This window comes from Acyrthosiphon pisum, chromosome A2, assembly GCF_005508785.2.
Source record: "Acyrthosiphon pisum isolate AL4f chromosome A2, pea_aphid_22Mar2018_4r6ur, whole genome shotgun sequence".
In the NCBI taxonomy this organism is placed as follows: domain Eukaryota; kingdom Metazoa; phylum Arthropoda; class Insecta; order Hemiptera; family Aphididae; genus Acyrthosiphon; species Acyrthosiphon pisum.
The window spans coordinates 74,589,012-74,611,443 of NC_042495.1; the positions used below are offsets into that span (position 1 = coordinate 74,589,012).

The 22,432-nt window shown below is 28.7% G+C and overlaps 1 protein-coding gene across 1 annotated transcript in view; it reads left to right on the forward strand.

Moving 5' to 3' along the window:
• The first annotated feature begins 18,936 nt into the window (after positions 1–18,936).
• LOC100571773 (ubiquitin carboxyl-terminal hydrolase 3) overlaps positions 18,937–22,432 on the forward strand; it is a 24,540-nt gene continuing 21,044 nt past the window's right edge. The window contains exons 1-2 of the mRNA XM_003244487.4: positions 18,937–19,409; positions 19,631–19,828. Of these exons, the coding sequence (XP_003244535.1) occupies positions 19,726–19,828 (103 nt within the window). The 5' untranslated portion in view covers positions 18,937–19,409; positions 19,631–19,725. The remainder of the gene's footprint in view (positions 19,410–19,630; positions 19,829–22,432) is intronic.

Consider the following 22,432-nt stretch of genomic DNA (forward strand, 5'->3'; position numbering starts at 1 on the left):
AAGCTCTTTTTAAGACTGTTTCAAGAGCTGAGAAGTGGCTCAGGCTACAATATGATATTGTAGGATCAAGGCGGTTCAATTGAACTGTTGCAGTATAGGTCAGAGGTTCCCAAACTTTTTATTGTACGACCCATTTTGAGAATTTTTTAAAATTTGGCGACCCACGCAATACATTGAATAGCCTTTTTTTTTAGGTATTTAGGTACCTACTAACACTAATTTGTTTCAGATAAATCGCTATCTTTTCAATACGTATAACTATTAATCTGTTTGATACGGTGCTGTAAACTCGTAATCGTCAATCTCTCAGATAACGATTAACGAAAAACTGAATTTGAACTTTGAACATCAACGAAAAATATGTATTATTTCAAAATATAGCGTGACCCACCAAAAATATAATCGCGACCCACTTTTGGGCCGCGACCCACAGTTTGGGAACCTCTGGTATAGGTACTTGTATATATTGCACTAGGCGTCAAATTATCAAATTTGTGCGTTATCTAAGTAAAATAATATATTTATCTGGGCGAAGATTCCAATTAAACTAGGTAATTATTTTGTATGATAACAGATTGTCTATCGATGCCGTTCGTCGATGGCTAAGCAAAAAAAAAGAATATTACATTTGTGTAAATTAAATATTATTATTATAATAAGTATAATAATATTAAATATTATACTGGTGTCCTCTAGATTGTGGATGAACTCATCAGATCGTTTTGTTACATCAAATTGGCTAAAAAAAGAGTAAACGAGCAAATAAAAATGTAAAATTAACACATTTTCCCGATCTTTCAAACAAATTTTATTTATACAGGGTGATTCTTCAAGCATGCTCACCCCATTCTCATTTTTTCTTGAATAATGAATTTATTCTAATTCTGATTTTTGGAATTATTATAAATAGGTACTCAAAGGTTGTTTTTTAAAATTTAAAATTTTTTTTTTATTACTTAAAGAGTGTCCTTTGGTGAAACAAACTTCTGTTTTTCAAATGAGAACCGCCCCTCACATTCCTTTTTGCTATAAATTATTTCATGGATATTTATTTTGAACATTTTTTATATAAAAATGTGTTGAAAATATACCTGATAATAGGCAGGAATAATTACAGTCTTACATATTATAGAAGACTATACACAATAATCTACAACTTTTGTGTTTTGTCCATATCTATAGCACAGGCGAAACATTAATTAGAAAATAATTTATAGATGATAATATTATTAGTAAAATAGAAACGGTAGGGAAAGGGTAGGTTACCCAATGGTGTCCTTACCTCATTATTTATGTAAGTAAAATTGTATATAGGTAAATGGCACTATATATTATGGCAGTCTCAAGACCGTTAAGAAAACTCGTTATATGATTATAAATTATATATCTAAGTTACCTAAAAATTAATAATGAAAATATTATTATATCGATTACCTATAAGGTTGTTAACAACATTTTTCTGTGCTCTGTTTTATGTATATATGCTTGCAATAGATTACTGTGGGCAGTGTTGATGGCAGTCGCTAGCGTCACTATACTTGTGCATCTGTACGCTTCGTGGAATACTTTTTCGTATTCATCTATGCAAATTATAGTGGATAATCCTAGATATTCACTTAGCAAAATTGACTTTCCGGCAGTAACTATTTGTTCCATGAATAAAATCCTTTATTCGAAGGCTAAAAGATTGATTTTAAGGTAAGAATTAAATGTATTATTTATATTTTTGTATTGGTAGGTACCAGAGGAATATAATATGTAGGCAACTCCACACGTATAACTGACATAAAATATTATTATGAATTACAAAAAATAATATTTATTTTATAGGTAAGCAGCTGTATACATATTATATTATTTCATGATTTTTGTTCTGCTCGTGCGATAGAATTCGGTACTTATATAAACTACTTGAAACATTAATTTACGATTACTAAGATTGTAAATATTCAGGGAATGGTAAGATCCTACAAGAACCTAAAAAAGGATAGGTAGGTACGTACGTGAGTTTTCCTATACATACGATATAAAAAGTTGAGGCTATAGGCATTAACGAGATAAAAAATTTAAGCAACTTTTAAGTTACATGTTAGAATCTAAACTGAATGAATCAAATATTCACATGATTAAATTTTACGCAAAAATGGGTACTCGTCCAATATGCTATCTACCGGACGTTTGATGGTTTAGTATCTTATGTACCGTAAATATTTTATGTATACCGTCCACATAATTAGGTAATTTTCGTGATTTTTCCATATTTTGTCAATTATTGAACTTTAAATGATAATAAAAAAAAACTGTGGCTAAGGATTTTTAATATTTTTCAAATGTCATTGTAACAATATAGTAGGAGCCTTGTATTAAATTTTCAAGTGTTTTTACTCAACAAATAAAGTTTTATTGACATTCATAGAAAAAAAGGTGGGTAAGTGGATGTCGCTCTGCTATACGGTAGGTTACAAGTGGGTCACTGTATAATGGATAGTATTAAATTTGAATTTAATGATATAATATCACTGTATAAGAATAACGATTCTGAGAGGTGACGGTATGTCAGTCTAGATATTAGACATACATATTTAGGTATACTTATCTATAGTATTATTAATAATTTTCAAATTAATCATATCATAATATCCATTAGGTAACGCGTTATACATCAACAACAAACCGTGGTACTATCATAGATATATAACAGTATATATCTTATACTTTGGAAGTTTCATGTACCCACAAGTAATATTAAACAATCACAACAAAATAACTAAAATAGTTATTCCAGGTTTTTTAATATGTAATTTCGTCCAAATTCGAACTTAAAATGACTATAAAAATAAACTGTGCTTATGTATTTCTTAGAATTTTTGGTAACAGAATTAAATATTTACATGAAATCTTGTATTAAATTTTCAATCCTTAGATATAGAAGTTGAACATTTTATAAATTTTTAACTACAAAATAATTATTCAATTTTAAATTTGATAAATTTTGTCAAAATTTCAACTTCAAATGCTTATAAAAAATAATTGTGCCTATGTATTTTTAATATTTTTCAACTGCTATTGTAACAATGTATCAGGAGCCTTGCATTAAATTTTCACGCATTTTTACCAAACAAAAAAAATTTTATTGATATTTATAGAAAAAAAAATTAAAGAAATTGAAAAATGACAATGTCCGTAAGCAGCTCAAAAAGAGTCAAGTTATTTTCAAATTTTTATCGTGTATAGAAAATTCTAATATAAACATTCAGTGAAATTTTAAAGTATCTACAGTCATTCGTTTTTTAATTACAATAAAATAAGAAAATCGTTACGTAAGAAATCGAGTGAATATCAAATGTTGTAAAAATATGAATTTCAAACGCTCATAAAATTTTAATTTGAGTATGTTATAGACTTTTTTTTTTTGATAAAGGTAGAATAACCTATAAGGAATCTTGTATTACAATTTAAAAACCTAGTTCTAAAAAGAAAAATTTTTACGAATTATTAACTCAAAATAATTTGCAAATTTTCGTGATTTTTCCATATTTTGTCAATTTTTGAACTTTAAATGCTAATAAAAAAAAACTGTGACTAAGGATTTTTAATATTTTTCAAATATCATTTTAATAATATAGTAGGAGCCTTGTATTAAATTTTCAAGTATTTTTAGTCAACAAATAATGTTATTTTATTGACATTCATAGAAATAAAAACTAATTAAATTGAAAACTGAAATTGTCCGTAAACAGCTCAAAACAAATCAAAATATTTTGAAAAATTTATCATGTATAGAAAATGGAAATATAAACAACCAGTGAAAATTTGATGTATCTACAGTCATTCGTTTTAAAGTTACACCAAAAACCAAAATCAATTTTCTCGAAAACAGATTTTGCGTAAAAATTCCTGTTTTTCCTTAATTTTTCTTTTGTTTTTCACGGCGCTTTTGAAAACTATTGGAAATTTAAAATTTTGACCTCCCGAATGCACCAACTAGATTCACTTTCCCATCAAACAAGATACTGTTGAAGAAAATCGAAGCAGTTTTACTGCCCCAAGCCGTGATGACAGACACAAAAATAAAAAATAAAAATAAAAAAAAAATAAAAAACACACTTCATTGTAAAATCAATACATTCATCGTTCCACTCAGAATCTAAAAAGTAAATTTCCAATATTATTTTCTAGTTTAGTTTTAATCAAACGAAACTTGAAAATAATAATTATTCAGAAGCATTCTTAAACAAAACCCCTTATACAATAATAATATTATACTAAATGCTAATATAACACTAAATAATAAACGCTTATAAGCTTGTACGATACTAACTGATCCTGCACGGTTTTTCCCGTGACAAATTTAATGATCGTGGATTTACCAATTCTTAAAATTCTGATAATAAATTATGTAGTAAAAAAGTTATTGATCATAGTCATGTGAAGAAAATGAAATATTAAACCATCAAATCGTATACTTATAGTATACTTCAATCAGTGGCGGATTCAGGGCTTAATTTTGGGAGGGGTATGGGGGGCAAAAGTACAAAAAGTTGCAAAATTGGCAACAAAATTGGCTAAACACAGTGTAAAACAAAGGAAAACTACGGTGTTGAGGGGGCAAATGCTCCTTTGCCCCCCCTGGATCCGCCACTGACTTCAATAGACAATATGAGCGATTTCTTATTAACAAACCGTAATGAAAACTTTTTATTGGTAAATGATAAGGAATCGAATATTTTATTATTTTATTCTATAAGTAACTTAACGTTTTTAAGCAATGTTCAAACAATTTTTGTTGATGGAACTTTCAAAAGTTGGCTAAGCCTTTTTATTAAAATCTTCACAGTCCATGGCTTACAATATGGTAAATATTATATACCACTTTTATTTTTCTACTTCCTGATAAGGAATCAAAAACCTATGAAAAGACGTTTTGCAAATTTTGCCTGGTTATAATAAAAATCAATAACAAATTTTCTCCAAAAAGAGTGTTAGCAGATTTTGGAAAAGGCAATACTTTTAGTTATTTTAACAGTTTGGCCTTCAATAACTCTAAAAAGATGTCGATTTCATTTGGGTCAATTCTAATATAGGAAAATACAATCAACTGTCATAAGTGCTGAATATAAAGTTGACAGCAATTCAAGTAAATAGGTACTTGAAATATTTTTTTTTGGATTACCGTGTCTACATCCTGACGAAGTGATCAACTGTTTCACAGATGATTTATTATATATTAAACCGTTTGTCATTAGATGAAAAATAGATATATTCTCTGATTATATATTAGAAACAAAGTCCTATAACATATTATACTCACACAAAATACCTGACGCTTCTCTCCATTCCATGCTATCGATCTATCCACACATAATCCTATATCTTTTCTACCATTGATTCTAAGTAAAAAAACATAATATATGAATAGAGTTTGGGACTATAATTGTAGAACAAAAATGATCGAAATATGCAGTCTTAAATATATGCAACTATATTTTTATATTACTTTCAAAAAAATGCATAGAAAAATAATACTACGATTTTGGAAATAAATAACTCAAAAATAAGTAAGTAGATAGACAAAATAGATAACCTACATAAACAGTAATACAAATAATCCATACACGGGCTTACTAATTCGAATGTAATATATTGATTCATATGGATATTAATGCATGTTTTAGACATTTTGAAACTTCGTGAGATAAAACAACTTAATTTTTTTAATACTGGAATATCTATAAGTACGGGGTAAAGGAATAACACATAACGTGATATACAAACACTGTAATAAACGAACACATCGGTTGATATCTACTGATTTTCATTTCTTCCTACAATATAGAATCTAAATGTCAATTGGTTTTACCAAAGTTTTGTCACAAAGAGATTCATAAAATCTTACTACCTACTTACCATACGCGCAAATAGGAGGGAATTTAGTGGCCACGCCTCAAATACATATACTTACATAGAAATATAAAAATATAAATATATAAATATATATATAAAAAATATAAATAAATATATATAAATAAATGTATATAAATATATAAATATAGGAATATAAAAAAATGCTAAATATGCACAAATATGCTAAAAATTGATCAAAATAAATGTGCACTTTTCCTAAAATATGACAAAATATGCAAAGATATGCAAATTCAAACTTTATATTTAATTTCATAAAACAAATTTATCACTTACCTAGAATAATCTACAACCTCTACAAAATACATGCAAATACATGCAAGAAGTCCAGAAATGAAAGTTATGAATTATGTTATTCCATTCTGGGTGAGGTGGTAGAGACCCGGGACCCCCCCCCTAAAAAAAAAAAAAAAACACGCAACTGATTTAAGTACTTGAACCTATTCACCTCAGTACTCATACAGTCATACACTACCTATATCATCCACTATCTTTATCACATGACATATAGGTAATAGGTAGGTACCTTTCCACCATCAACTTTTCGATAACTTCCTCCAAAATCATACAAAATTGTATTTGTTTTACTTCTACTTATCCATAGTCCATTTCCTTCCAGTGATCTTCTCCACTCTTCCAATAACTTATAGGATCATAGTCAACTTATACAATGTACAATGTACTAAATACTAATATTTTATTATTTTAATTAATGAACAACTTTTTTCATCATTTTAAATGTAGACATATAGGTAGTAGGTAGGTACTAACCCAACCTACCTTTAGGCTTTATTACCTACCTACATATAATAAATAAATATATATATAAATCAAGGACACTTAACCGACGCCCAATATATTATTCAACGTTCAATTCAGATATGCAATAAGCCTTATATTTTATTTATTACCTAATATAATATAGCATTGACCATTACCAAACCTTAATATTTTTAATTTGTTTAAAATACCTATTATAAATACCTATTATTAATAATTATACCTACTAAATAGTATCATTCAAAATTAATGTCAAAAATAATATTATTTAAGTAAAAGGTAAAATTAAATGAAAATAGTATATATCATAGATATTATGTTATTTTAATATACCTTCTACTTTTTATTTTACCAAATATATCATTTACTGCTTCATTCAAGTAATTTCTGTTAGCATATTCAATTTCTGCATTTATTATGATGATTAATTATATTGTTTACTGTTTTAAATGAAGAAAAAAATCTCTCATTAGACGCAGTATCTAGTATCTACTAACTGGAAGTGTATAAATAATTTGACCTTTGAAGTATCTTGAATTCTTGAAGGTTTCTGAAAATATTACTAGAAGTTATTTATGTTCGACGATAATACTGAATACATTATACAGGAGGGTTTGAAAATATTTTTATGTTTAACGTTTAAGTAGTAATTTTGTGAAAATAATTTCATATGAAATTGTTAACACATTAATTTCTTATTGGAGTATTATAATTTTTTATTTAAATAATTAGAATTTTTATAATCAATTATCTAGAAAACAATATTCGAAATGTTTTCGTAGCGACAAGCCGATGACTCTAATAACAACATTATTATATTATTGTTACCGTTTTGGTACCTATATGTTCACTAAAAAAGTAAATGTCTTCATGTCCACGTTTATTTTATTTTTGAAAGAACACGATCCATGTGTTCACGTTTGTTAAAAAAATGAACGAGTTCATAGATCATTCAATTTTTTTCCTTTGTGTTTTACACTATAAGCATCTATTACTTAGGAATTTGAGACACCTCAATATCTGTAATTTTTATCTTCAATAAACATAGGTACTAGTTTTCATTAAAATAGATAAACATTATATCTATTATAAAAGGTAAAATATTTAACTTTCAAGTGATGCCGTGACTCGTCGTATCTATGAATTATATATTATTGGAGTACCTACAATATATATTATTTTCAAATATCAATCATTAACAATATTAATATTTTTATGATTTTCGTATTTCTACTATCAAATGAACGAGATAAAGCCGTTCACGTTCGCATAATAATTCAACACGTTCAAACTTCAAATGCCTTCTATTGAATGTGTTCTTTCCAAATACTGATAAATACTCACAGCAATGATTAAATTATTTTAAATGTATATTAGGCAAATAAGTATATCTTTAATTCATCAGTTCATCAAATATTATTTATGATATAATATAAAAAAAAAATCACAAATTATAATTTTTATTTGTTATTAATTAAAATAATGTAAATAGTGTTACAGATTAGTCGTTACACTTAATCATTTTGTATACATAACGGATTTTGTATTGCAGTATAGCGTATCAGTTGACTCGACCTTATGTTTGACCGCGGCTGATAAATCTAAGATTATGGTCCATTTTTCATAATACAAAAAATATTATCAATATGTTATATGTTATTACTTATTCCATACTAGTGTAAAATACTAATAGTAGATAAAAAGTGAGCAATGACTTGGGTTTCTATAATTGCACAACATATAACTATTAACAAAAATATTAATCGAAATAGAACGGTTTCAAATATGATTATAGGTAATATATAATTTCGTGAATACGCTGCAATAAATTTTAGAAATCGATAATCGTGGTACTAAAATTGAGCCGTTTATGAATTTCCATGTAAATTTGATTTAAATGATACATTTTAAATATTTCCAAAAAATATACAGGTTACCTATTTAAAACGGCTTGGTGTATGGACCTAATATGCACACAACTATATTATACATGACACCATTGATTATAAAATATACAATTTATTTATTTAAAACCAAATATAATATTAAAATTCCCGAGTAGAAATGCTTGTACAATTTTTTCTAACCGCGAACTCGATATAAGTACAGTAGTACACGTCTTCATCTCAATTTATCATATTAATAACCATATACATATAAACTAGAAGAACTGATAATAACATGAATGATCGAGTAATCATATAACAATGTATCTACCTAATTATGTACCTTACTATATAACCAATTGTATATGATATAACAGAACCTTTTTTTTTTTAATAATAACCTTTTTATCTTTCAATATTGCTTGTAATCGTTCACATTTAATTTTCAAGCCTTGGGTATTGAAATAACATTGCTATTTTTGATTTTTTATATTTTCAACTTAGAACTCGATCATTTATGTTATTATCAGTTCTTCTAACCTACATTAGTGTATATTCCAACCCCAACATATATGTTGTGTTTTATAAAAGTTTTTAATTATTTAAAAAATTTTAAATAAAATTAAATACATTTAATTAAAAAATATTTACAATTTATTTGTTAATTGTTTTATGCTACAACAAAATAGTAACTAAAAACAAGTGTTAAAACAATAATAGGTTTTTCATACGGGATACTGTTTCCTTGGAGTTTTTCCCACGAATCACTACTTGGATATTGGTTATTGGCGTATTGCCGTACTACATTTTTTACCTTTATATATTTTAAAAATTCAAAATATTTGGATTGAATAATGGATATGCACTTATAAATTTGTATCATATACTTATTACTTATTCATGTGTATGTTTTCCATTTACGTTAGTTTTATAGATATTTTTAAAAAGCTCGTTCATTTTTTTATCAACTATTTTGTAGGTATATAAAGTTTGGCCAGTGGTGGGTTATTAATCTATTCACTATTGGCTATCGTGAATCGCGATCAACCAAAATGTGCGTATATTATAGTACTTGAATATAATATTATATCAATATTTAATATTTCTATTTCAGTTTAGAATGTTTAGATATATAAATAACTACATGGGAAGTTGTAACTATTTAATATGTAGGAGGTACCTACACTACAATACTACATTATGTTAACAATCAACATATTATAATTTATAATACGTACAGTTATATCATGTACATTTGCAGCTACATATAAATTGTGATATTATAATTTATAAGTATAACTGTGTAAGTATAAGTACTTAAAATTTATATAATAAAAAAATAATATTTATATATTTTCGTTTAAATAAGTAACTTTTATTTTTACAATTATTAATATATACCTACAATTATACGAACATATATATGTTATATATATATGTTATAGGTATATTCAAAGATAATACAACAAAAATAATATCATGCAGGTTTGAATGACACGAAGGGAAATATATACAGGTATTATGATTTATGTTATAGGAAATATAGGTATTATTACTGCCTACTAAGGTAATCGGTGCTGTATAATATTTACATTTTGAAATATTTAATATTGTGGTGTCATATGGCAATTCACTCGACAGTACCTACTACCTATACATTTTTCACAAATAGATAAATAATACACAAATGCTAGGTTATTATAATGGCTTATGATTTTAAATTGTACATTATTTTTGATTTGTCGGTCTGATTTTTTAAGAAAACGTTACACGTGTGTCATGCAGAGTGTCTAGTCGTCTAGACGTTTATGAACTTGTACAATATACCCATTACCTAAATTGCATAGGTATATCTGGAGGCATATGGACTAATATTATATACCATAAGCGTGTACAATATAAATAATAAAATATAATCGTTAAACATCCATTAGGATTTCTAGACGTAGTAGACACGCTGTATAAAGTACAACTACGTCATCGACAAATACTCGTACTAATTACAATCGAGTTACTACATTGGTATATAGTATATTTTATGATGTATGCTAAAATATTAACTGTCTTGCTGCTAGAAATAATTATATCATTTAAGTTTAACTAGAAATCAATTACTATAGTATTCGTCATTATGCAGATATCATATATTTGTTTTAATTGATAACTACATTACTACATGTATAAGTAGTAAAAATTAAATTGGTCAAAAAATAATATCGATGAAGTTAACGTATTTATTTTACAGGTCAAAAGTTAGGACCCACCAGTAGAATTTACATTTTGTACTAGTAAAAAATTTACATACAAAAAGGTATGATCGGTGGAATTACATTCGCCCGACAAGGAATAACATTTTAAACCTACAACAACTGTACAGCACAACAATTTCCCCGGTTATTTTTTATACAGTTGGTGATTTTGATACGCGCATACTGCAGTTGCACTACCTCATGTTTTTACTTTTTATTCGCTTCTCATAGTTATTCTTATTAGTTTCACACTTTCACCAGTAGGCTTTAGGTTGTAGTTGTAAGCTGTAATTAAAAATAATAAAATTCATCATTTTGGTAAATTATAAGTATTATAACCTAGTTTTGTTTTTGGTTAAAACACTTCACAAGAAGTGCACAACGTATATTTTGTAATATTCTGTAATAATGTGATAAACGCACTAGCTATTTATTTTAACATTATAATTTATTAATTTATAGCATTTGTAGGATTTATATTTTATACATTATAGGTATCTACACGAATACACAAATATAGGTGCGCAATGCACAATAACAAGATATTGTCGGTAATACTTGTGTAAAAGAATATGTTTTGTATCGTTTTAAATTTCTTTATTGTTATAACTTATAACTTAAATGTTTATAAATTAAAATTATAAACCCGTTCCTCCGGCCGCCATCTTTTCTGACCAAAAATAATTATAATAATCAGCTAGTCGTATATTATTTCATAATATATTATATTTAAGGTAATATTATATTAGTATATGGAATACCTGCGTATCTATTTTAATTTTTAAACATAATATTGCTAATTATCATTTTTTTTATTCATACTTGAAAAATTTAGTTGTTTTGAATAAAATAGTCATTCGTAGTAAATTATAAAAATAAATGGAAAGTTTTTCGTATAAGAATTCAAGATACAAAACTATTCGAATTCAACGTTATACTCTTAAAATATTATATTCATCATGGAACCCGAAACCAGTAGTATAGTGTTATTCAACGACAGACCAATGACCGTATAGGTACTATTTTGTATACATTTAATGGTATTAATGGTTTACATGCGTAAGTGCAGCGTGCACCTCATATTATATTCTATAGTTTTCCAAGGCCAACCTCAACCGGTAAAAGTCGAAAATTCTAATACGTTTTATTTTATACACGTGTATGCGTGGATAACAGGGAACATGTATTACTGCAGCGGTACCTTCTAAAAATTATATTTTTTAATAACCTTATGAGCATAGGCCTATTATATAAACAATATTATCTACCTTTTCTATTTAGGCATTGGATACTTTGGTTATTACTTTATTTATTAGGTATACCTACACATCTTTATATATATGAACGCATAACAGAGAATGAAGTAGGAATTAAATATGCACCAATATTAACTATTCTTACGATCCCAATCAATCAACAATCAACGTAATATGAAAATGACGAGAGATTTAAGTATAATAATATTATAATCGTGTACTCTTGTTCAATATTCTAAAATAGTTTCTACCCGAGCTCCGAGGTACTGTATTAACTGTTAAATTCGTGAGTTCGTATTACAATATTATGTAACAATATGATATAGGTATTATTTTTTGACTGTAAAGAAAATGACAATACTTAGTTTTATAATACCTAGTACCTACTTATATATTTTGGTGTGGCATGTGGAATGTACATAGTAATATCTAATAAGTACATATACACAATACAATGTATATTTGTATTTGTGTATTGTATAGAGTACCTATTGACTACAGTCAGAACAACAGAAAAACAGACTACACCACTATAGTCGGACATTTTTGTGTATAGTGTGTGCCGCGTGGACACAAAACGAAATACACAGCGGTAAGTGGCAACACAGAAATAATATAGCGTATAGATAACATAAAAAAAAAAACATAAAAATAACATTAAAATGACATCGATAAGGCGCGGGACCGCTGCCACACTCAGCCACAATGCTCTCTACTCCGTATGCTATGCGTAGTACGTGACGGCTGACGGCAATATCACCGAACTGTATATTATTATGTAGATATATAACTACTATAATATGTGTGTTCGGGTTTGAAACTGCATTTTATGATGCGTCTATATAGTAGGTATTTTATAATTATAATAAATTATAATAAGGATGTTATTTCGTTTTTTTTTGTTCGATAGCCCGTGTAGACGGCATATAATAAACCGTATATCTACCTACCTGCTTAAAAAAGGTTGCACCGTAAATAAAACATCCAGAATGCCTACCTATCTATTATCCTGCGTATAATATATACTATATAGATAGAATGTAGACAGATAGGTTAGGTATATGCCTACACTGACTTGTTTTTTTTTTTTTTTATCAATTTGAATAATCATCCCATTTTTCACCGGAATTCATTAAAGCTGTGACATTGGAATACGTTTTAGAAACTAAGGGCATATCATAATACATATATAATATAACGATGTATGATAATCGGACAAGTTTTAGATGTAATCTCCACCGTAGACTACAGCGCGTTATTTTACTATATTTTATTATTGATATTTCATCAGCGGGTCATACACGTGTTTTCAATTTGGTAGAGGCATGAGAAGCATAATAATATGTTGTATGTATGTATATGCGATAACCGGATATGTGTTTTTTCGATTAATGATAATCTTTTGAACTCGCTCCATGATTATTTTGTAAATTATCAAAAAATAAATATTTAAGGACTTTTCAATAACACAAATAATATGTTCTTGTTAGATCAAATCAACACTGTATTGTAATATTTATATATATTTTCATCATCCTATATATTGGCTATTTTATTTATTATACATCTACGAAACGGTTCTTTCTTTTATCGACTTATTTCCTATCGTTTTTAGCTTATGACGATTATATTAAGTATATTAATTTAGCTAATTAGTATTTATTTATTTAGATAAAAGTATTACGTCTTATATATTTATAAAAAACATGCTTGTTATTTCATTGTTACATTCAATAATCTTTCCACGTACGACGTCCTATACTCCTACCTATTTTCCAATGAAATTTTTTTTTATTTATTTTATTCTTTAAAAAAGAAAATGAGCCCCACTGAAAAGGTTCGTGTAGGATTTAGATACTTCCCAGTATTGTAATTTAGAAATATTCTGATGTATAAATTATAATACATATTATACATTTTTAGTAAATTCTGCATTACTATATATTTATAAATATTATATACAGTTTATTCACATCGATAAGTGATAACATATTATTATATTATGCATAATATGTACATTTTAAAAGTATCTATTTTAAACGACAATCGATGACTTTAAATATGATAGCCGATAGGTACTTCGTCTTTAATATAGTAGTACCTATAGTTGGTACTAATCATTTAACCGTGTGATTATTATTTAAAATAATTTATCTTAATTCGTAAATTAACTAAAACTTATAACTCAAAAGGTAAATAAAAATATTAAACATGACTATGTTTTTCGAGTATTGATCTTTTACTAAGTAGGCCAATCAATAAAGTACCGAGGGTATAGTATAACAGGTATCTGCGCGTTCGCTCTCCCCAAATGATGGTGGCTGCGGGTTTGATGGAAAACATATTATTCAAAATACGACATAGCCGATAGCGATAACCGTAAAAAATTCATTGCCTGGCAAACTTTAATCTTAGGTTACTGTAAGTAATATCAAGTTTACGGCACGTAATTTATACGGTTATACGTATATTCGTATAACTATAGTTGATTTCCGAAAAAATAATAAATTAGGTAGGTATCTATAGTAAATACTCGTCAACCTGCAAGTTATGGTTTTATAAACTTTATATTCCTATGTTTGACGTTTTTTCATACTTAAATTAATGTATTTAAACATTAAGAGATTTATATCAATATATATCAATAAGCAATTTAAACAAATATATTTTTATTCGGTTTTTTTATTTTTGTTAATAATAAAAATAGTTATAATTAATTATTTATTATTTAGATAATTTTCAGCTGGTCTATGTGACTTATATACATATTATGTAACTAACTTGTTTATTACATAATAATATAATATATATGTTAATCGTTGATACGGAGTATTTTTCTTTTAAATTTATTTATGTCATATTATAATTTTAGATTCTGAACGGAGCAATGTTGATTTAACAATGATGTGTGATGATTTTTTTTCTTTCAGAGACAAAATACAAATTAAGAAAAACTGTAATTTTTACGAAAAATTGGTTTTCGATAAAATCGAATTTGGTTTTTGGTGTAACTCTAAAACAAATGACCATTAATGTATCTATATAAATGACAATATAATAAAAGGCTCCTAATATATAGTTGCAATGACAGTTTAAAAATATTAAAACACATAGTTACAATTTTTTTTTTTATAAGCATTTAAAGTTCGTATTTGGACCAAAGGCTTAAAACTCACGAAAAATTAAAATGTGCAAATTATTTTGAGTTCAAAATGCATAAACATTTTTCTTTTTAAATCTAAAATTTTAAAATGTAATACAAGATTCTTTATAAGTTTTCTACTTTTATCAAAAAAAAAATGTCCATAAGAAAGTCAAATTAAATTTATATAAGCGTTTTAAGATAAAATTTTTTTAACATTGAATATTCACTAGATTTATTATGTAGCAATTTTCTTATTATGTTGTAATTCAAAAAGGAATAACCGTATAGACACTTGAAATTTATATCATATTATGTTTATTTTATAAATTCCTATACTTGATAAAATTTTGAAAATATTTTGACTCATTTTTAGCTTTTTAGGGACATTTTTAATTTTAAAGGTTTTTAGTTTTTTTTTTTTATAAATGTCAATAAAATTTTATACTTTGGGTCAAAAAGCTTGAAAATATAAAACAAGGCTTCTGATATATTGTTACGGTAGCAGTTGAAAAATATTAAAAATACATAGGCACGTTTTTTTTTTACAAGCATTTAAACTTCGCATGTTGACGAAATGATTAAATTGGAAATCTACAAATTATTTAGTAGTTAAATATTTAAAAAATGTTAAATTTTTATCGATAAGGGTTCAAAATTTAAAACAAGCTCACTAGCTCACACGTAAGTAGTTAATTCTGTAATCAAAAAATCAAAAAATATGCATAAACACAATTTTGTTATTTTAAGTTTAAATTTTGATGAAATTACATATGATATAACCAATTATTTTTTTGTAATTTTATCATATTAATTCAACTTACCGGCTTCCGTAAAAAAAATAAGTAATAACAATATAAATATAATATAAAATTTCTTAGACTGACAAACCGTATCCGGTTGATGAAAAAAATGTATAGCCGTATAGGTACAATGTACTGTACATTATAATATTATAATATAATCGTATGCATCAAATATTATTTTATTATTATTATACTTGGGATATAACATGTGGCTCAGTGTAGCGCGTAAATATTCTATAAACTATAGAATATACTAAAAAGTCAGACTAAATAAGTCTACTGTGAAAAAGACCGATACATATAAATAATATATAATAATTGTGTAAAAGGAAAAAATCGATGTTATGAAGAATTACGTTTCAATTATATTAATATAACATTTAATCAAATAATTTATTTGACGAAATTAACGATTACCTACCAATATTATTGGAAATATCACAACTTGTTAGTATAATATTAATATATAAGTACGTATAAAGGTAGCTACTTTCTTTGGACTTTGAAAAAAACTGCTTTTATCTTAATTATCTGGCTTGTCGAGTTTTTTTCTAAAATACACCAATATACCTAAATATTATTATTTTGTATGAATAATTAATAAGATTTTTTTTTCATATTGTACAAGACCCATAGTAAATAATAATCATAATTTTATTATTGTATTATTTTTAATAATAATTTCTAGTTTTACTATACGGATATCCCGGACTTTTTTACCGTGATTCTCAATAAACGGGACGAAGATATTTTGGCCGACGTGAAAATACGTGTGTTGTGTGTAACTCGTATCCGTATGACTAATAAGTACGAGATAGGTAGTATGAGTGACGAGTGTATGACACTAATATAATTAACCTCATCTCCCAGACTCCCATGATTTTATGATAGACCATCACAATAAAAACTAGTCACATAGGTATATAATAATATTATGGTGAACACAGCAAGTGATGAATATCATACATAATAATATATATTTTATCGTGCACTCGGCGGAGTACGGACATCTGTTTATGTTCGTCGGTACAATATACATGTTTTGGTACCTATATAATGTATATGCACCTACTATCTATATATGTATATGTATTCACTAACCATATATATATATATTTTTTTTTTCGACGACTGTTGTACATCTATACGTAGCGAATAATTGAGGGTCGGAGAAGCAGCTGCCAAGAAGGGGCAATTATTATATGTACAGTAACTGCTGAATACTGTCTGCAAGCGATAACATTTTAACGTGAGCCGAGGGTGTGCACACGGCATGTACGGCTGTACGGTATAAGAGGCAGCGCCACGGCGGGTTTCCATTTTTCGATGGTGTACGTACCGATGGGGTGTTGGTGCGGGGTGCGGTAGTCGTCGTAAACGTTATACAAAATATAAGGGTGAGGCGCTGAGCCTAACCGACTATATTATACGCATAGCAGTCATGTTAAAACTCTCGATGGCCGATAGTACTATAATAGTGAGCCGCAGCAGTGGTACCTACCTAATGTTGTCCCATACTCGTATGATTTATGAAGGGGAGAAAACTCGTTTTATCTCCTCATATATATAGTTCGTCCATCCTTTTACTGTATAATATATTATTATTTTATATTTAACGACTAAAGGTTGCGGTGAGGAGATAGATTGAAGTCTGTATGTAGTTTTATATATTATTATATAATAGCAGCTAGCTTGAGTGTTGTTTGATAATCGTGCTAGTCAGAATGCATAAGGGGCGTGTAGGAGCATAACCGCATATAGACATTAAATTTTGTCGGCGAGTAGGCCTGCCATTCTACTAGTTTAAAACGGCAAGACGGAGAGATTATCTTTCTCGGATGTCAGAAGAGTGAGAGAGAGAGAGAGAAAGAAAAAGAGAGAGTGAGAAAGAGAGAGAAATAGTGAGAAAAAAATGTTTCCAGAGTTATTTTTAAATTAAGGATAGGTGCCTGCTGTGCACGGTCTACCACTGCAGGGTATCAATTAATATTATACATACGACGACTATAATAATATTATACTCCACAGAACAATATTGCTGTGTACCTACATCGAGGTTCATGAAAACTGGTTCTTTTAGTTCGTTGGTTGGATTTTAACGAGAATATTTCAATGTCGTACGGATCACAGCTGCCCCAGGATGACACGCTATAATTGGGAACCGTAGGCCCGTAAACATTCCATTTTCCATTTTTATTATTGACCCGATGAATATATTACCAAGAAATTATAATATAATATTGTATAGTGCGTGTGGATGATTGGGAATCCTGCAAAATGCCAATGATTTCGGCCAGGGAAAAAACAAGTTTATCGCTGATATACGCCGCACCAGTTTGTGTCATCGCACATAATATTATTTTAAATATTAATCCGTAGGAACATATCATTATAATTTTATTATTATATTTCGTAGGAACAGCCGCCCGGTCTATTACGCACACGACGTGCGCAGCATTTAGGGTTCCCACGTAGGCGGTAGGCCGCCGCGTTAGCTCGATCGATCGCCGCTCGGGCACCAATTCTAATATTCTATACGGCATACGCACGCACTATAATATACAATATTACAAAAGTACAATGTGAGGACGGCCAAATGCCCAAATCTAACGTGCGCGTGCGAGCGAGCCAACGATCAGAGAAACTCGTCTCATGGCGGGGAACACTGGAACAGCTCAGCCGAGGGGAACTGCCATTGTTCGCCGCCAGAGCGCTTGACTATGGTGTCGTTCCGTGTCGTACCAGGTTTATACAGTGCGCCGCCGTGGCGAACAGCTGTTTTCGTAGAAATAACGCAGTTGGCCGTCCGTCCACCCGCCCGCCCGCCCACCAACGTCGTCGGTCATCCCCACCCCGTCACATAAGTAACTGCGTAGCACGCCAGCCTGCGGTTCGTCGTCCGTCGTTCCCCGTCCCGTCAATCGTCATTATCCCGGCGGAATACGGATCCGTGGCTAGTGCGGCGGACGGCTCTTTCACTTGTTTCATTGTGCCCATTCTCCGTACGGACTCTGTCACTTTCGGTTGATCGTACGTCGACCACCAGTCGTCGACGCTTTGCGCATGCGCAGAGTTCCAGTCAGTTCCGCCGTACTACCAGACTATTGGGACATTCATACTTTCAGAGTTCAGCTTCAGACAAGTGTCGTAGTTGGTTGTTGTACTTCTGTTCCTGCTTGACCTATAGTTGTCGCCGTTATTCAATTGTACCTTCAATAGTACATCCCGTCTTTGTCTTCGCTGACACAGAGGTAATTACCGCCTCACCATCACCACCACCTCCGCCGATTTCCGCCACTACCATCGATCGTCACCATCACCGGCCACCCTTACCCGTTACTGGAACAACTACACTACAACTACAGCGAGTGAGTAATGCCCCTGATAATGTAGCTAATAGATGTTATTTACTTATGTATAGTATTATTGCTACATTAGAGTTTAGAGTGGAAAAAATTTAGTAAAATTTCATTAGCCACAGTAAATTATTGAATTGTATTATCTTAAAATAATTAATTACTTAAATTTAGGTATTATTATTTACTAATATTTTACTAAATTGCTTATATTGTGTATGTATCTGTATTAGGTCATCGACAAATTGTTCTTGATTTGTAAAATTGATATTGCTTGTTACTGACGATTCTCGTCTTCCAAAGACGTCTTCAATCATCTCTACAAGTCATGGATGAAGATACAGACTGTTCCCACATTTCGGAAGCAGCCGGGAAGTTGAAGTTAGATGTGGAGCAGATTAGAGCTACACTCAACAATAGGAGTTGCAATGGTGAGAAACCATGTAAACATGTTGAGTAGAGACTATGGCAACTCAGCAATAAATAAATATTTTAATGCAATGTGGTGATGACGTCTCGATAATTATTATCATGATTATTATTACTATAATAAGGTTCTTACTATAGCTATTATTGTTATTTGTATTGTTATTACCTCAATTGAGGTGAAACTATGATTTTACAATTAGCTACAGAAGTTTAAACAAGGTGTTATTGGTGGTAAAATACCTTCGTCTCTATCGCTCTATGACCCTTCTAAATTTATCTTAAGTGTTGGGAAAACAAGCTAACGATACGCGCTCTGGTGGCATAATCCTCAACTTGCATATTCGGAATGTATAGATATAATTTTATATTGGTTATTTTACTTTTTATAATAAATTAATTTTGTTATCGAAAGTTTATATGCTTTTATAGCTAACTGTATACGTTGATAAGTACAATTTCAACTAATATTATCAAATACATTTAAATACTTTTTACTTAAGACAAAATGTATGCGAAATGTCGGGAAAATAAATACCATCTCCAACATCGAAGTAGGGGGGACCCGCCTAACCATCAGTACAATAGGCGTCGACAGCGCTCCCAGTGTTAATTTGTTTTCCCAATTGGGTTAGTTTTTACTTTTTAGCAGGTAGGTTAAAAACTTTCCAATTAATCTGTTGCATGTTACATAGTACCTAATTTTTTAGAAAAAGCAATTACTATTAAGGTGTGTGCTTGTTGATTTGGTTTTTATATGACTATATTAAAGTAATTATCATAAATATATTTCATAACTTCGAATTGAAGTTTATCAGGGGAATTGATCTTTGACCTTCTGTTATAATTCTAATCATTAAGTTAAATTGATTATTATATTGCATGTAACTGAATTACTTTTATAATTTTATCTCACAATTATAATGCCTAAATGTAATTAGTGTTTTGCTATCCTTAGACCTTAATATGCTTGTTTGTTTAGAAATATAATTGCCTGGAATGGAATTTATACGTTTTTTGCTCATTCTAAGGACAATTTTATGTATTTATTTAGTTTTAAAATAGTTATGTGCTAAAATATTATTTGTAGATAATTTTAAATTTATTGGCAGAAAAATACTTGTGCAATGTACTTACTTTCCCCCCTAGAGTATCAGCCAATTTTTATTTCTCTTAAGTGTCAATTCATACAGTGATACAAAATAGTCACTGTATACATAAGATTTAAATACAATTACTTACTGAAAAATGTCAAAATACCTATGTACCAAATTGAGATTAGTGGAAGCGATTTTTTAATAAAAAAGTCTTAGTTATTTATGGAATCTGTGATACTCTCACATGTCTATCTCACATGACACATATAATATAGAAATGTAGTTATTATCTCTTTCCAATAAACTAGTGATGAATAAGTATTCTAAATTCATATTTACCTATATTTCTCTTATTTAAGATTGAGTTTTTAAATTAAAAGAGTAAATGTTTTGACTTATTGTTTTCAAGTAGATTATATTATATTGTAGTTAATACTCAACCGCTTTCGTGCATGTTGACTGAAATTTCGAAAAACTTTCATACTCCCGAAGTGTGACTATGCGCTTTGTCTTGATAATCTCATCAATAGTCACTGATTCTCAGTGCCCATTGCTTTTTTATTTATTACACTGTTCCCTCAATATTATAACATATCTATATCTCCTACCCTAATTCACTAAATAACTGAATATTCTGAAAAATCTGAAAAATCAAGAGATTTATAGTATTTAATCAGCAGTTTACACTACTCTTGAGATCAAAACTTAAAACTGATTTCCCAAAACAATTGTATTTGATTTTATATAAGGATTACGGATACCGATTTGGTGTAGCATTTAAATTGATGATTTTCCACCGTCTGTTCTCTTTCAATCAGTGATAATGCAACTTTTCTCCCAAAGAATAGAAGTAAAAGGCTTGCTGAATTAGTTGTTTAAAAGCTTATTATTATTCATTAATTTGGTTCATGAAGTGAAATGGTAAAATGTTTACAAAACTTGGTACTTTCCTGTTATACGAGACTACGGCTATTATCGCGACTACCACCCAAGACTACTTCCGTTATCGCGACTACCTATCTTAGCTGATATTATAGCTGAATTAAAATTATACTAAATAAGCTGCGATTATATATCTATCATTACGTATATTATTAGTTTTTGTAATTGGTGTTTCCCACGGCAAATTTGGTACATTACGAATAATTATTATGTACCTATTTAATTTTTTTTTTATAAAATTTGAATGTGGCCATCCCCACAATACATAAATTATTAATTATTTTATTTGTGGACTTAACATTTTGCATTATTATTATTATTAGAGCGCGGATTCCTATGCAATTGCATATTTTTTTCCTTTTACCTAATATTTTTGGATTTTTGTCAGTTATCTCCATGAATCATTATAATTTGAAGCTAATGGTGAAATTTTTTTTTGCATATTTCTGCATATTTAAAGGTTATTGCATATTTTTGCATATTTTGGCAAAATTCAAAATTTATTGCATATTGAAGTGAAAATTTAAAAAAATGTATAAAATAATATTTTGTTAAGTAGAAAAATTAAAA